A 17,165-nucleotide genomic window follows, 5' to 3' on the forward strand; every position below is an offset into this window, starting at 1 on the left:
ATTTTTTTTTATGTTTATTTTTTATTTTAATTTTTCATTTTAATTTTTATTCCCCCCTCCCGGGGGCCGGCCGCCGCCCGGGCGGGGCGGGAAGAGGAGCGGCGCGTCACGTGATGGCCGAGCGCGAGCCGGAGCGCGCCAAAACGCCCGGCGGGGGCGGTGGGGGGGGGGAGGGGAAGGGCGCGAGGCGGCGGCGGCGCCAGGGCGGGGTCACGTGACGCGCGCGCGGCCTTGGCGGGTAAAGGGGGGGGGAGCGGGTCACGTGCCCGCCGCGCGCGCGCCAGCGGCGGGCAGCGCCTGGCGTCACGTGGGGGCGGTGCGCGGCGGCGGTCACGTGGGGCGGCGCGGCGGGCGGCCCTCCCCCTCCCCCTTCTTCCTTCCCACCCCCTCCCCCTCCGGCCTCCCCTCCCCTGTGAGAGGGGAGGGAGGGCCAAGATGGCGGCCGGCAGTTAGAGAGCGGCGGGGCCGGCGGCGGGCACTGCGGGGAGCGGCCGCGGCGGGACCGGGAGCGAGACGCGAGCGAGTGAGTGAGCCCCGCGCCGCTCCCCGCGGCCTCCTCGGGGCGTTCCCTGCGCGGCGAGGCCTCCTCCCGGGGCTCCCTCAGCGCCTCAGCTTGGGCCTGGGGGGGCTCTGAGGGGAAGGGGCCGGGGGTGGCGGCGGGCCCCGAGCCTGCCTCAGCGCCTGGGCGCGGGCCGGGCCTCGGCGGGGGGCGGTTGGGAGCGGGGCGGGGGCCGGGCTGGGCCTCGGGCGGGCGGGGAGCCCCGCGGGGCTGTGAGGAGCGGGGGCGGGCGGCCTCCCCTGGGCCCCCGGCCTCTCCCCTCAGCCCCCGGCCTCCCCGCCGCGGCTCCCCCCGGCTCCTTTGTGCTCGGCTCAGGGCTGCGGAGCCGCCGCGCTGCCCGCGGAGGGGATTCCCGGTGCCTCGCGGTGCCCCCTGCGCCCTTTCCCCTTCTCCTCGTTGTGCGGGGGGGGCCTCGCAGCCAGGCAGCTCCCGGTACCGGCGTTCCGCAGCCCAAGCGCCCCCCGGTACCGGGGTTACGCAGCCGCTCCGGGCCCAACCCGGAAGTTTTTGTCCGCCCCACGTGGCGGCGGCTCCCCCCCGGCTCCCCCCGGCCGCCTGCGGGGCCGCCGCGCCTCGCCCCCGGGTTGCCAGGGGGAGCGGGCCCCGCGTCCCTGCCGAGCCCTGAGGTGTGTGTGTGGGGGGGGGGGGGGGGGGAGGCCTTGCGGGGCTCCCTCCCGTTCGTCCCGCTGTTATTTTTGGCTGGCCGGGTTCCGCGCTTTGTTGGAGGGGAGAAACGAGGAGTACGGAGCTCTTTCTCTAGGTGCTTGCGGCGTGGTTGTTGGTCTTTGGTGCCTGCTAAAGGTTAGGTTAGTATCTTACGCGTGAAAACCATTTAAATTAACGTGTTAGGTTATTAGTGTGAACAAACGACGATTTCTTACACAAAAACACAAAACCTGTAGTTAATTCTTAACTCAGCGATAGGCTGTTTGCCTTTGAAGTACATAATTTGTCTGGATTAAAGCAGCAAGTGAAAATACCAGGATATTCTGCGAGTTTCTTAAATTGAAGAACTTGATGATGTCAAGCAAATAATTTACTACGGTAGGAGTTGTGTAAGAGCATGACATTCAGATTTTTTTTCTGTTATCTTTCTTTCCTGCTGGTGTGCTGTTATATTTTAATGTGATCTTAGTCTTTAAAAATAAAAACGTGGGTAGTTTGTCTTACTGTCTGGACAAGTTCTTTGGTGTCAGAACAGGTTGATAGCTGCTCTAGGAGCTTGTGCCTTGGGTTACACCTGGAACTGACTCCCACGGCAGAACTGAGGAAGGGTTCTGGTGTTCGGGTGCTGTGATCACCTCTTTTGGGTTTTTATTTCTTAAAAACCTTTCCTGTCAGCTAACTTAACCTCTATGTATCTAGTCTGAAAGCTGACTTCATGTCAAATCGTTGCATTGTTTTTCCTTCTAATATTAAGGAAAAAAAAGCTGGATTTCCCATCTTGGTTCTGTACGTCCTGCCTGCTGTAAAATTCATAAGGCAGTTGGGAGAGAGCTTTAGGGCAGAGCTGAATCCCACGGTGTGCTATCCTGAGCTGTGCCTCATGTCCTCGTGGGTTTCTCTTTGGGGAGAGAAGCAGTGTTTGAACAACTGGCAGGGTATTTACAGGACTGGGCTGCTTTTCACAGAAATCTGAAGATAACTTTGTGCATTTAACTGCAGCGTTAGCCAGTAGTCCTGAGGTTAAAGCGTGAAAGCATGGGTGAGTTTGGTAATTAGCCTTGTACTCCTTGATTGGGTAGTGGCTGGAAACGAGCAGAAGGGATTGGGTTTGAGCTCAGGCTTTTTGTTGCTGTTGTTGTTACCCAGGCTACTTTCTAGAGGCAAAAGCTGGGATGAGTCGAACCCCTGTGGATATCCAGCGAATCCCATAGAGTGGGACTGGGAGTTAACAGCCCTCACACATCTCTTGTGCGAGGCTGCCATGGGATTGTGAAATGTTTCTGCTGCCACTAGTGCACAGGTCAGGCAGCCGGGGTACACATCTGCCTTTCAGTGCTGCATCACGATTTGCATGATACCTCACATGGCTTCCAATATAGCTTAAGTGACGTGTGTTCCTCAGAAAGCTCCTCCTCATAAAAGGAGAACTAGTTGCTTAACTGTGGTAGGGTTGCAGGCTGAGCATTAAAACCGAGTTTGCAGGTTGGGCATGCCAGAGGCCGGCTGTCTGAAGGGTTTGGTAATAGCTTCCCTAGCTGACTGGGATGTTAACTTCAGGCTAAGTTGTGATACTGTAGTTCAGTGCCTTTTATAGGTTCTTAACCTACACAGTGTCACGATGTGGAACTGACAGATTTAGGAATGAAACCTTCTCATGGTTTCAGATTCTACCCTATTCTTCTTGGGGGAACTGGAGAGCAGGTTGCTCTCCATGTGCTTTAGATTTTTTTTTTGTTTTGTTTTCTGTCTTTCTAACAAAGCTAAAATGGAGGGAGGGAGAGAGCCAGGTTGGCATGGATACGTGTCGTAATATTAAACATGGCATTCTGGTTTTGTTTCTTTAAATCAGGAATTATTTACATAATGCACAGTGGTAGGGAAACTGTCGTTTTATCAAAGTTTCAGGCCCTGTTCTTCAGCAGTATAGCACCTTACAAAAATGTTTGGTATATTTTCATAGGCCTTCTTGAAATGGCAGCAGGTTGTATTCTTTTTTAATGCAAAGAATAGCTGGGACACTACCATTGAAATTTTATAAATCCATATTTTTAGTTTTTATCTAACAGGTTGGTTCTTGCTCTGTGACACTGGACAGCCTGACTAAACATAGACAACCTTGTCTGCAAGATTCTGCATGCTCAGAACAGCTCTTCGACTGGTGAAATGCTCAGGGAACAGCTTGTAATATTCACAACTTTTTTTTTTATAAATATTTTCTTTTGGAGTTTTTTAAGATGTGGCAAACAGGTCCTTATATAGTATTGCCAAAGCTGAGCTGCAGAGCCTGATAAAGTTGTTTTCACTTATGTTAACTAGGAAGCCTCCTACCTTGCAAGATTATGGGGCTGTTTCAGCCTGATAACGTTTTAGGCTTGACTAGTGTATGTCACAAAAAATAAAATAAGCTATCAAGATGCAGCTTTTCCTATGTATTTTTTTCATCTTCTCTCCCTTACTAATCTAAACCTACAAGGGAGAAAAGGGGGGGGTGGCAGCGCGGTGGCACTTGGAAGGTTCACAAAATCTAAAACTGGTGCCAAGTATTCAGGGCTTTTAATGTAAAAATTCTAGAAGTTCAGAATTCCTTTTGTTCTAGTTTCAAACAATGCAGCTTTGTTCCCACCATCCAGAAACAAAATAAATGAAACTAGTTAGTCCAACTTTCATTGTCCAGGCTGTCTGACAGACAAGTAAACAATTGCTGTTGTTTCTCTTAACGGTTGCTAACAGTCCAGCCAAAGCTAATTTTTAAGACTGTTTAACCAGGAGTTAGCATGGGAGGAATACAGCTGGGGGATTTCTCGTATGAAGACAGCTCTGGTAGGAAAGTGGGGGTTCGGAGCTGAACGTACGCACTCTGGAATTCTAGGAATTGCTATGCTGGCTTTTATTGCTGCTCATCTCGCAGAAACTTTGAAGCAAGCAATTAACAAATTACTTCTGTGACTGATTTTCAGAACTCACCCTGATTGAAGTATCCAAGCCATTGTGTTTTTAAGGGCTAAAAATGAAGTGTTCAGTGTAATTGTTCTGTTAAACTTGACCTTAAACAGACTTGATAGGTTGTGGCTCCATTTTAGAGTGGTTGGGCAAGGTGTGCTTCTGTGTGTGGTGCTGTTATTTTTCCTAGCCTTGGTTTGAGTCTTAATTTCATAGGAAGTCCTTGCCTTGTATTGCAATACTAGACTAGAAGTTATCTTAAAGGGAACTAGAACAAAAGAATACTTAAGTAAACGGCTCCAAGCTTCTGTTTTCCCATGCCCCCTGTTCTGTACAGAAGGGCGTACTTACCTCTCAGCTGGGCTTTAGCTATAGCTCCTCCTAGAGATGGCTCGAGCAAAGCTATGTGCAGGCTGAACAATGACCTAACTGTCACTCTTTTTGTACATTTTAGATGTTCTTGTTTGACTGTGTTGAGCAAAGGTGTTTGTGCTGTACAGAAGAGTGCCTGCTCCTTCCCAAATGAAAGCTGCGAAGTTACAAGTGTGAAGTGTTTCAGGGCCGCCAGTTTGAAGGAGTGACCAGTGCTAATTCTCCCCACTGTACAAACTCACCTGCAGTGGCTGAAGTTCCGAACCCCAAAAGGATTGAGAAGCCCAAACTTCATTTTGCAGGCTTCATCCTTCTCCTCCCACCAGTTTATAATCAGGGAACAATGCTGCAAGCCTTTAAACAAAATGATTGCTGTCAGTATTTTAGCCTGAGGAAAATTAGATTTATCCTTCCCTTTTCGATGTGCGTATGTATTTATAGACCCCTTTCATGAGATAGGGGGCTTAATGCTTCCGAAAGGTAAAGCCAGCAGTCTGCTCTTACTCGCTTTTATTGACCCATTCAGGGCTCCAGGAGACGGACTCGTGGGAGGTGACGTCCTCTGAAGGGGCTGACACGGAACTTGTCTGCTCGCTATCTTCAGATCTGCCGTGCCAATAAACTACAAAGTAGGCCGTTCTGCCGACTTGGCTGATCACCTCAAGTGCCTTATTTTTCGTAGGGGAAAAAAAGGTCAGAGTATATTTCTGACATAGCGGATGGCGTTGGGTTAGTAGCAGTTTCAATGATTATTTTGTTGCTTTGGTATTCTTCTGGACAGAACAGTCTTTGAGGCTTAAAAGTACATCTTCCCCTTGTCCCTGTACCGTACGTCCACTTCTTCAGCTGTGGTGCCACTGTCTGAGAGCTGGTCCACTAAAAGGAGGTCTCTCCCTATTATCAGGCATACTAGAGCTAGGAAGAACAAGAATTAAATGCCCGAGGCTTTATTTACTACAAGAATTACCTGTTCTGCCAAACGTGCTAGGTGGTGTGTGCAACCGACCAGCTGGCTGTGGCTCAGTGTACGCGTAGAGAAGGATGAGTGACTGAATGCTGCTTCCTCTGTGAATGTGTCGGAAATGGCAAATATTTTTGTCTTCTTATCTGCTTTAGAGTATGTGTTGAGCTTTGTTAGTTTTCTGGTTTGTTACCAATGGGGGGTGGTGGTGGTGTGGAAAGCAAGTGAAACGAATTTCTGCTTAAAGTGTATTTTGGAATATGTAAGCAGTAGCTGAGGTAATGAGTGAAATTCAGTTTTTCTCTTAGGACTAGGGCAAATGGGCTTCCTTAGTAGAGCAAAACACATCTGTCTTGAACAGCATTTGGCTTTTTTAGAAGTTTATACGCTGCCTAGCACAGCTTTTTGGAATTAATTTTGCTTGTCCTACACGTGAAGGAGCCTGTGACCTGATGCTAGTGTCCTATTTAATGTGTAGCTAACATACTACAATATGGAACATTTGTTCTTCCCACTATGCAAAACAAAATTTCTCCCATGAATGAATTACTACCTAATGAAACGGTACGCAAGAAATAAAAGCTTTCCTTACAAGCTTTTTATCAGTAAATTGTTGTTACAAGATAAACTAAATGAATTTTAATTGTGCTTCTCTGACAGAGACACATCATTAGCATAATAGTCTCGCCACTTCTGCCTCTTGATATTTCTTGTTGTGCTTAAAAATGTAGTGTGATGAAGACTAAAAAGGCCTTTTTTTCTGTAAGTTTATGAATGTCATAGCATTCTTTGTAGCAAACTTTTTCCTACCTACTTGTAAGTTTGGGCATATTGAAAAGATTTGTAGATTATTTTTTTAAACTAACAAAGGAGCCGGAACAAATACAGAAAGTGAAACTGTGTAGACAGGTGACTGCACTGCACGCGTTCTTAAATCTAGGGAAGGAAACTTGAACTGGCTGTGCACATGCACGCTAAACCGCAATTAAATGTAACTTGTATTTATGATCTTAATTTTTTAGAGATGGTGGAGCCAGGACAAGATCTGTTGCTTGCTGCTTTGAGTGAGAGTGGAATCAGTCCAAATGATCTATTTGATATTGACTCTCCGGACGTGGTTCTTGCAAATCCAGCTCCAACTCCAGCTGTTCAGCAGGTTAAAACAAGAACACTGTTGTTTGCTAGAGGACATAAGAGCTTGTACTTGATGTATTGGGAGAGGAGGGAGGGTTCATAGCAAATGTTCAAAGAATGTGGAATTTTCATTAATTCGTTGCTTCATAGTGCTGAGATTGGTAAATGACTTGTTAGATTATTTTAAACTTTAAATTAACGCAATCTGAAACACGCTATTGAGGTCACTATAGTCATATATTTAACTTGCCTGGTTTCGTTACATTAAATGGGGATGTAGTGTCATGTGTCCATAGAGGACTCTGCCTTACTGGAGTTTTCTTGCCCTCCCTTAAAATGTGCACACTCTTAATATCACTGGGCTCTGGCTGCTTCCTATAAAATGTCAGTGACATCACGGACCTAATAACATTGTCTCTGCAGTTAACTAATGGTCTTCAACTTTTCTGGATGGAAATAACCACTTCATGACCTTTGTTTCCAGTGCAGCCTTTGTTAATAAGCTCAGTTAAGGACTTCCCCATTAACTTTCATTTTGTGGGTGGGTGTTTAGACTTGAATTCGATTTCCTGCTAATCTGAGTACCTAGTGATACTTTCTTTCTTCCCTCTGCAGTCAGTGCCACTTAGTGCATTAGAGCTAGGCTTGGAAACCGAGGCCACAGCTGCTGTGAAACAAGAACCAGAGACTGTATCAACTCCAGCCTTATTAAATGTTCGGGTAAGAACTTCAGGGCTTTTTGTGACATTTCACTAAGGTACACGTACAAGAGGTGGGACTGTTACATGCCAGTTAGCCATCATCTCGGTGCTATGTATTTTGAGCCTGTGAAAGCTGAACAGACCCATTGGTTGATAGGATTTTTATGTCAAGGAGCACCAAAGAAGACAAACAGCATGCAGAAAAACATTTTGGGGTGTCCAGTGTGCCTTTTACTTCCCCTGCATGCATATTCTGGGTATGTGAAAGCGTGAATTTGAAGCCTGTACCTGAACTATGCATTACCTTTTGTAACTGCAGATAATTCTGAGTACCACAAGTGTGGCAGTTGCACCCAAAGGGCGAATATAAAAGGCAGATCTGCAGTGTGTCTGAAAGGTTGCACCAAGTACTTGAAGTAATCCAAGTTACTTTCACGACTGTGGAGATAGTTTGTATGGTGGAAATTCTCTTCAGTTTAGAGTTTTTATACCTGTAGAAGTTGTGTTCTGTGCCTAGATGTTTAATCCTTCATCCTATTTATTTACTTTCCCTTATCTTAAAAAAAAAAAAAAAAAAAAAATATGCAAAAACAGCAATATAGTGATAAATGTTTTGAAAGACACTTTGTGCTCAGACTGTTGTACCACAAGGCAATTCTTATTAACAGAGTTCTTAAATGGCGACTCTTGTGCTCTAGCTGAAAGGCTAATAGTCTGCTTTTTTCACTGCTGTCTGAAAAATCTCCCTGGTTCTTTGTTGGTAGCAACCACCATCCACCACAACCTTTGTGCTGAATCAAATAAATCAGCTTCCAACTTTGGGGACTACAATAGTGATGACAAAAACAACACCTGTTACAACCACAAGGCAGACTATTACTGTAGCAAAAATCATTCAGACCAGCACAACTACTCGACCCTCAGTTGCAGCACCAGCAGTACGGAATGCCTTGACCACTGCACCATCGAAGGACCAGATTCAGCTGAAAGATCTTCTGAAGAATAATAGTCTTAATGAACTAATGAAATTGAAGCCACCTCCTAACATTGCCCAACCAGTGGCAACAGCAGCAAGTGAGTGTTCTTCTTTCTTCGTAATTACAGTATTTTGGTTAAATGGTAAAATCATCTTGTGTGAAAATATTTGTACATCTTGTATTTTGGTTGATTTTTGGAATATCCCAGTAAAATGAAAGTATCTAGAAAACCTTATAAATTCTGTTCAAACTCCAGTTCAGGATGAAATAATAAAAATAACAGGCTTTTAAGAAGTAACACCTTCAGTTTACCATAATCAATGGGGAAAATGATGTTTTAAAATGCAGCTGGCAAATTTTTAAAATTAATTTGTGGGCATTACTGAAGTTGATGGCTTAGCTGTCTTGAGCCTGTGTGAGTTCTTGTTCTGCTGTATGTTTGCTGTGGAACTACAACAGATGGGCTTGTTCTCTTGCATCTTCCAAAACAGATCTGTAGTACTCCTATCATACGGTGTTTCTCTAAAGTATCTCCCAAGAAAGGAGAATCTTGGTAGCCCTGTAAATTTCATGGGAAGCATCAGACCTGTTGTGTTAAGAAAATGTGCTAAAAACTTGCTGTTTGCTTCCATGTTACCACTTAAAGATGGTGTTATATGCCAGAAGTATTATGTTACCACGCTCTAAATCTTCACCTTGTGATACCTTTCATAGTCTTTTCTTGTATGCTATTTCTAACATGTAGTTAACTTACACGATTAGCTTAAATAAAAGGGGAAAAACTGCGTGCATGTGTATTTTTAAATTGCAATTTGATGTCTAAAGTATTGCATGAAACATACTGGTTTCATTCTTTTGAATTATTCTGCTTTTAGCATGAGGTAAGATTAGGCTACTTCAGTTTGAAAATAGCTCTATTGCTGCTTTTCCTGAGAAGTACACAGGCTTCTTCTGTGTTACTATATTATCATTGTCTCTGAAATAAATGTTGCTAATTTTTATAGGCAGAGATGAAAGTATGCCTTTTTTCATATGCAGGTAGAATGCACTCTAAATGAAGCCAGCTGTGAGGGTGGAAACAAGAACGTTCCTCTTTGCTCACTGTTTTTGAATTGAACTTGAAAAACCAACTGAAGTTGAGGGGTGGGAGGCAGGAAAAGCAGTGAGGGAGAACAGGAAAGAGTTTTATAGGATCTCAGACCCTTTGTACTAAATCAAAGCTCACAGAAGCATGTAAATAATGAGGAAGTAGCAAGACCCCATAGGTGGTGTAGTGGCACAGCTGCAGAAAGTAGTTGAATATGCATCCTCTCAAGTGAGGGGACATGACTTCTAGAACCACATTTCTAGTCTTATTTATGTGCTTGTGGTTTTGGACCTTTTTTGTTCTTATTCAAAAATAACTTTAAAAAATTGGTAAGTACTTGTAGAAAACTCTGGGCAGAGGAGCTTGTGGAAGGAAGCGTGGTGTTCTCATACAACTCAGGCAGCAGAAGTTACAGGTTGTAAACAAAAACTTAAATTATACAGCTTTTCTTATGCAAATGCTTTCTGTGCAATTGTTTTGTTTCCTATGGTCAGTTGCATGAAATCTAATACATGCATTGACTATCAACCTCATGGAAGCTTGACAGCTCCTTTAATTGTTTTACATGTATCCTTGCATGAATTTCTTTTAATTCTGTACTGAACCGTATTGCTAGTTGATGCCAAATGTGGGTGAGGACAGGCAAGTTAGTAGATCTCCATCTTGAAGGATCCTGTTATAAACTCTAAACAATGAGACCAAAGTTGGTTTTCTTTTTTTCAGACATAATTGTAGTTCCTAAGGTGGTAAATGCCACCAGACCAGGTACGTTCATTTCTGTTGAAACACGGGGCTTTCTGGTTTGTTGTTAAACTCCAGAAGTTCACAAGGTGGAGTACTTCTAAATATTGTATCTAGATTTGGTGAAGGTTTCTTTCTTTATTTTGAAACTAATACACACCTATGTCAGATGTGATGGTATTGCATGGGAAATCTTAAGTAGTAGTGGAACTTAATCCTTGTGTGCTTGGATACATTATTTTTGGACATAAATAATGATAGCATTATGAAGCACCTGTGTCCTACTGAACAGTAGTGTCCTTCTCTGTTAATGAGCTGGAAGAGAAGTGTTGAAATCTGAGTCAGCGTTTAGAGGGAATTCCTGTAAAACACAGCGGGTGTTTTTTTTTTTTTTCTTGTAGCTGATCTAAGCAATGGTGCAGTGAAGAAGGAGGCTTCCACAAAAGAGGTAGCAAGAATATGGATAAATGATATTAAAATGAGGAGTTTTTCACCTACTATGGTAAGTAGTACAAGTAGTTAATCTGCTAATTGAGTTTATATTTTGTTGGCCCCAGCCAACTGTGACTAGTTTCAGTGGTTACTTGTATTTGCCTGTTGTGGTAGAATTGTACTGAGTGCATCTGTTTCTTCAAAAGGTTTGCTTCTCCACTAAGAGTACTTGATTAGATGACTAAAACTAACAGCCGTGTAGACCAGGCAGCCTGCATACTAAATGACAATTACTTGAAGTTATCTTTAACAGCACCTTGTTGTTTGGATATGAAAGGATGTGCTCCAGTTAAAGCTGATAAACACCTCACTTGCTGTGTGTTTTTAAAGAGGTTTTTCTTTTAAATATCTCTGTGTAGCTAGCAACAAGGAAACCAGGAGACTTTCTCTAGCATGACTGACATTTTAGGTGGTTTGATTTAAGATGTAAATAGAGTATCATTCAATAGCCTTAAATTTTAATAGATGTTTACAGCAGCAGAACATGTTTTAGAGTTTCAGCATCTTCACTGATGGAATTGGGTTGAAGATCGTGATGAGCAGTGCTCCTCAGTAACTGGCACAAAAAATTTCTTTGGGCAAATTTTGAAATATTAAATATCAATTGTGAAAGACTTTGAGTTGCTGTCTAGAGAGTTTTAAAATACTAGTGTATTTACGGTAATGAAAATCACAGTAAAAATGGATAACTGTCAAGTTTGGGAGAATACTGGGTATAACTGTGGTAACTATTGTAACTGTTCCCTGAAGGTGTGAAATTGTGCAATGAATGTGCAACTAGAAGAGTCTTCATGGGAGTACCTGAAAGTTAGGTTTTTAACTTGTTGTTTTCTTTAAGTTTCTTTCTTTAAGCTTGGGCTTAAAATGCTGTAGTGAGTCTCTCTGTAAGGGAGAGGAAGCTCCATGATGTTGTGTTTGAAGATACCTTCAGAGCCTAAGAGATGTACATTTCCTTTCGTAGTTTGCCCTTGTGCTCTATTGCATGTTCTAAGAAAAGTCAAGTGCAAGTTTATGTTCATTCTGTTTCTCAGTTAAATTTTCAGGACGTAGTCAAACAGTACATTATTAATACTCTAATGCAGATATTCCTCTATTCTAGAAAGTGCCAGCAGTAAAAGAGGAGGAGGAACCTGAGGAAGAAGATGAAGAAGAAATGGGCCATGCAGAAACTTATGCTGAGTATATGCCAATAAAATGTATGACCTAAAGCTTAATTGCATTAAAATGCTGAAATGTTTTGACGCCTTTTAGTAACTAGAGAGGAGTGAATAGCATACACCATAAGTCCTATAGGTCTCTATCTGAATGAAGAAAAAATCTGAATTTATGGTGTTTTTTTTTCCTAGGATTTTTTTTCTTCCATAGCACTTAGTTTTGGAAGGTAACGTTCCTTTCTTTAATAAGAAAGGAGTTAGTTGAGCACTGTCTGTTTCATAAATAGAGTTGAACTGAAATCGGGTTTTTTACCTCTAAGTTTTTTTTTGTTTGTTTGTTTTGTTTTAGCTCTAAGTTTTCTGCCTCAGCAGAGGAATTTGTCTTATATTTTTCACTACTATCCTTAAAATCCATTTTGAGTCTTTCAGTATGAAGTTTACCCTAAGTGCTTTCTTCCTGTATTGTTCCTGACTTTTATTTCTTAGAATTGCCTTTTTATTCTTCTAAAAAGGAAGCAAATCTCTTACAGCTGTTAATTGCCATCTCCTCTCTTTTCTCCTTTTCCCTCTTTATTGTAATTAGTGACAAAAAGGTCTAATCTTATTTACTAGTTACTTAATGATCAGCTCTAAAAGTAAAGCAAAAAAGTTGTGTGAGGCTTGCAGCTAAATGGTTAATTTTTATTGTCACGGATGATATCTGTCAGTAATTAAACCATGTCTGTTCTAAATCTTTTCTCGTACTACTTAAAAACAGCACTGTATAAATAGCGAGAAGAATGTTGCTTTTGTGATTCTGACATTTGAGGCTGCCTCTATTTTTTTGGGGAAGGCAAAGTTCAGGGCAGTTTCAAACATTGAGTACATAAATATTTTTAATTTTCAATACAATGAGCTTTTATATAACTTCATTAAAATTGGGGGAAGGTGGTTAGAAGAGAAACAGTTAAGAATTGCAGTTATGTAAACCCAGGTTGATATATTCCTTTGTATGTGATAGTTTAACATGACTTAGAGTAAACAATGAAGTGTATTTCTTGAGTTCAACCTTTGCAGTGGTCAACTGCAGTTTGTTTTAGTAAATAAACCAACCTTTTCTGTAGCAACGGATCTGTTTATGATGTTCTCATCCGCTTCCTTCCTCCTCTTCCCAACCAGTAAAAATTGGTCTACGTCATCCTGACCCGGTAGTGGAAACCAGCTCGTTATCCAGTGTAACTCCTCCTGATGTGTGGTACCAGACATCGATATCAGAAGAAACAATTGATAATGGCTGGCTGTCGGCTTTGCAACTTGAAGCGATCACTTATGCAGCCCAGGTATGCTAGATAATACATCTCTTGTACGTGTTTTACTGCTGTATTAAAAACTTCAGTGGGCACGTGTCTGATAATGGGTATGCAGCTCTCTGTAAATCAGGAAGGTAGTGAAGGTTAGAGGACAAATAAAATGGTCGTAGGAAGAAGTTGCCTCTTGAGTATTCGAGACTTAAAGGCTGGGCCTAAGGCTGAAGAAGAGGGAAGAATAAAGGGGGGATGAAAATCAAGATTTATGATTTATTCATCAGATTCCCCAAAATGGGCACAAATGGGAGCTTGGTGAAACTGATAAGAGAATCTTTACAAAGTAAGCAGTGACCGTATCAAAGGGTTTAAAGAAAATTCTGTTAGTGTTCTGTTAGTGACTAGACAGATGCATATCCTCTACTCCAGTTCCAGGTGCTGAGGGAAGAAGGCAGGGATCAGGAACCATGTAGAGCAGTCAAGCTCATATGCTCTCCCTCAATGAAACTTAATTTTGTCAGAAACTGCTTGGTGGGGTGGACCACTGGTCTCATCTGATAGGATGTTTCTTATGTTGGCTTGCTTATGACAATCCGCAGTGATGTGTTTTGGAGAATGAGTACAAGTTTTTGTTTTCTCCTACAGCAACATGAAACATTCCTGCCCAATGGAGACAGAGCTGGATTCTTGATAGGTGATGGTGCTGGTGTAGGAAAAGGAAGGACCATAGCTGGGATAATCTATGAAAATTACTTGTTAGGCAGAAAAAGAGCAGTCTGGTAAGTGTGTAAGGATTTGTTAGAGCAGACGTTACAGTGACTGTAGTGCTTAAATTCAGTGTAATCTGTCTTCTGAAAAATGTTTGAACTGCTCTTTGAACTGCTGTAACTTAAATGCTTTTTTTTATATCTTCAGGTTTAGCGTGTCGAATGATCTGAAATACGATGCTGAAAGAGACTTGAGAGATATTGGAGCAAAAAACATTTTGGTTCATTCATTAAACAAGGTGTGGAAACTTTTTACTATGTACAGTTGAGGCAAAACTTTAGGTACGCTTGTGTGACAAGTTGTGCATGTTAACTGTTTTAAGAGCAAGAATGTACTAATTTCAATAAAACTGCTGTCTAGGTCTTGTTTGACAGGCCTTAATCTTGTGAGAACCATGCAGTGCTTTAAGATAATCATGTAAATAGGCCCCTTGTAGGATTAAATCTTAGCATGCGACTTTTAAACATTATTCTTCAAACCACTACTGATACTACTAGTAGAGTATTTTCTAGAAGTTGAAATAATCCTTAAATCTTTTAGACTTTGTAGCATGTTTTCATTTTTACACCACCAGTGCAGAGTTTGTATGTAGTACACTTTGTGTGTAATTATTGTATAATAGACTTTCTTGGAATGTATTAAAATGGCAGCAGCGCGTGAAGTTATTTTCTGTGCTGTCTGCTTAGGATTAGCCACTTACATAAATTGTGAAGTGTGATTACTGGTTGAGTTCCCTGTCTGAACTTAAAATTCCTTTTGAGTTAGTATTCTTGCTTTTTTTCTAAAATACAGTAAAGCTTCTAGAAATTGTCAGTTATAGTAGCAGCAATAAATACACTCTCTAAATAGCTTTAAGGAATGCATCGGAACAAAAATGTTAATTGTATTTAAGCTAAGAAAACCGTCAAGTTGAAGAACTTGGCTGTTAATCTTTGAGGCCTCAGATCTAGTCTTTCTTAAGTATATGGATAAGCAGAGTGCTGTAAAACCTCTTAACCAACTTCCCATAAGCCAGATATACCCTAAGCATGATGTAGGGTCTAGGGGTTTCAAAGTGTACAAACCATAAAGTTAAGACCACCGGCATGCCTTAGTCATATGGTAGATGGTTCTGAGGAGGAATCCTTTGAATAATTGATTTCTTATCTCTACGGCAGTTCAAGTATGGGAAGATTTCTTCCAAACACAATGGAAGCGTGAAGAAGGGTGTCATTTTTGCCACATATTCCTCTCTTATTGGTGAAAGTCAGTCTGGTGGTAAATACAAGACCAGATTAAAGCAGCTTCTTCACTGGTGTGGTGAAGACTTTGATGGAGTCGTATCCTTTATCTGAAGTTGGTTGTAACAAAGCTGTTGTTTCAGTGCACATCCTTAAAGACAATCCCGTTTTTTTATTTTCTGGTACTTCTGTATTTGTTCTTTCTCACAGTACTGTCACACAGTAATGAATTGCATTCATGCATTGACAGTAGACATGAAGTCTTACCAAAAAAAACTTCATGGCAATCTACGACCATCATATTGTTACCACACAACTCTTGTACAAGAGAAGAGCTTTTGCATTTTCTATAAAGAACACAAAATTAAAATGTTACTTAAGAATCTTAAGCTTACATATTCCATTTCTCCAGTATACTAAGTGTTTTTGTCTGGGAGTATCGATGATGCTTTGAAGGATTCAATTCTGAAGAGTATGGGTAGTTGTGCTACTAAATACTAGCTAAATATTTTTTCCTAAAGTGTTAATTGTAAAATGTGACTAGTAAAAAGTGTAATTTACCATTTGTAACCTACCTCTAATTAGTAGACTTTCTTGTTTTCTCTTCTTAACTCTCAGGTCAAAAAAAAAAAAAAACAGTGGAGCAAATGTTTTCCTTAATTATGGTTCAGATTGTATTTGATGAGTGTCATAAAGCCAAGAATCTGTGTCCTGTTGGTTCATCAAAACCGACAAAAACAGGTCTGGCTGTACTGGAACTTCAAAATAAACTTCCAAAAGCTAGGGTTGTTTATGCTAGTGCCACAGGTATGTACTACTTGGTTCGCATTAAATGTTTGTATGCTTTTACTGGCACTGGTACAAAGTGTGTTCTTCTCCTAGGTGCATCTGAGCCAAGAAATATGGCATACATGAACCGTCTTGGAATATGGGGTGAAGGAACTCCATTTAGGGAATTCAGTGACTTTATTCAGGCTGTCGAAAGAAGGTAATAATTTGAAGAGCTATAGCAAGAACACATATGGTTGTGATTGAATGTGCTTTCCAGTTTCTTTGTCTTTGCTCACACACAGTCCTCCCCAAACCCATCCTGTCACTAAGGACTTTCTGCCTCTAGCTTCTAAATCTAGCAAAAATGTAATTTATCTTACGTGGTGAAAGATGAGATGCTTCCCTTACTTGCAGAAGATTTTGAGAGCTTTAGAAGCTGGCTAGGAGAATGGCCCTCTCAAAATGTGGGTGGTGGTATGAGGTGAAAATGTTTTGCTGCTAATTATGAAAACACACTGTGTATACTGAGTATGCTCAGTATAGGTAGTGTCTCCCTATATGCAAAAGACCTCTAATGTTTATGCGCTCAGCTTAGGCAGCTTAACAGCAAGAAGTCTTGTTATTATGCTTTCTGGCATAAGAACCCAGTTCAGAGAAATGATGTGTGCTGTTGAAAGGTACTTCATATTTCAGACCTTTTAAAGAAAACTAAATGTGTGAGGTTGGGAGATAATGCCACTGCTGCATTCTTTGGTAGGTGAGCATTTTAATATATTCTGTTTTTGCCTACTTGACAAGGATTTTTGAACACTTCAAAATGCTACAATAGGGCTTAGTATGCATCTTCTCACATACCATCTACATGATGCATGCTTTTTCTAGACTGTGCAAGTGGAGTCTCCACTTTATTACTGAGTATGCATCAAACGAGCAATAATGAAATTACAGGCCCAAGCTTGTGAGTAGCTTAGCTTTGCAATTGACTTCAGTGCTCTCGAGGTATTGCTAAAGGTGTGTTTCTGTTGAAGAGAACTTAAGTTACTAGGTAACTTAATTATTCAGATTTATACTGGTATGAAAATAACTTAATATAGTTTGTATCCATTATTTTAAATCCTCGTTGGAGTTCATAAAATTGCAATAAAAGATTCTGTTACATGTTTGGACCAATTTCATCGTTCACTTACGGTTAATGAGTTGATATCCTAATGCATGCTGGGTCATTTTTGGGGAAAAAGTAGCTGAGTGTTTTATACCCATTGGAGTACATGTAGTACTCAAGGAGCAGGGATGTAGTTCATGTAGTTCTATGTGGAGGCTAGATTTCAAGACCTTATTT

General features: G+C 41.7%; 1 protein-coding gene across 4 annotated transcripts in view; it reads left to right on the forward strand.

Annotated features, from left to right (window-relative positions):
* Nucleotides 1–283: 283 nt before the first annotated feature.
* Nucleotides 284–17,165, forward strand: part of SBNO1 (strawberry notch homolog 1) — a 33,133-nt gene continuing 16,251 nt past the window's right edge. Inside the window, exons 1-13 of one of the 4 annotated variants that reach the window (XM_084539402.1) lie at nt 284–523; nt 6,521–6,654; nt 7,248–7,352; nt 8,098–8,407; nt 10,121–10,162; nt 10,540–10,640; nt 11,730–11,826; nt 12,943–13,103; nt 13,713–13,846; nt 13,983–14,073; nt 14,993–15,154; nt 15,727–15,862; nt 15,938–16,043. In XM_084539402.1, coding sequence (XP_084395528.1) covers nt 6,523–6,654; nt 7,248–7,352; nt 8,098–8,407; nt 10,121–10,162; nt 10,540–10,640; nt 11,730–11,826; nt 12,943–13,103; nt 13,713–13,846; nt 13,983–14,073; nt 14,993–15,154; nt 15,727–15,862; nt 15,938–16,043 — 1,577 coding nt within the window. In that variant the 5' untranslated portion in view covers nt 284–523; nt 6,521–6,522. Of the gene's footprint in view, nt 524–1,221; nt 1,366–6,520; nt 6,655–7,247; nt 7,353–8,097; nt 8,408–10,120; nt 10,163–10,539; nt 10,641–11,729; nt 11,827–12,942; nt 13,104–13,712; nt 13,847–13,982; nt 14,074–14,992; nt 15,155–15,726; nt 15,863–15,937; nt 16,044–17,165 lie in introns of those variants that run through there. The other 3 variants (XM_084539403.1, XM_084539404.1, XM_084539405.1) reach the window with 3 other exon arrangements.

Source organism: Aythya ferina (assembly GCF_964211825.1).
Source record: "Aythya ferina genome assembly, chromosome: 17".
Lineage (NCBI taxonomy): Eukaryota > Metazoa > Chordata > Aves > Anseriformes > Anatidae > Aythya > Aythya ferina.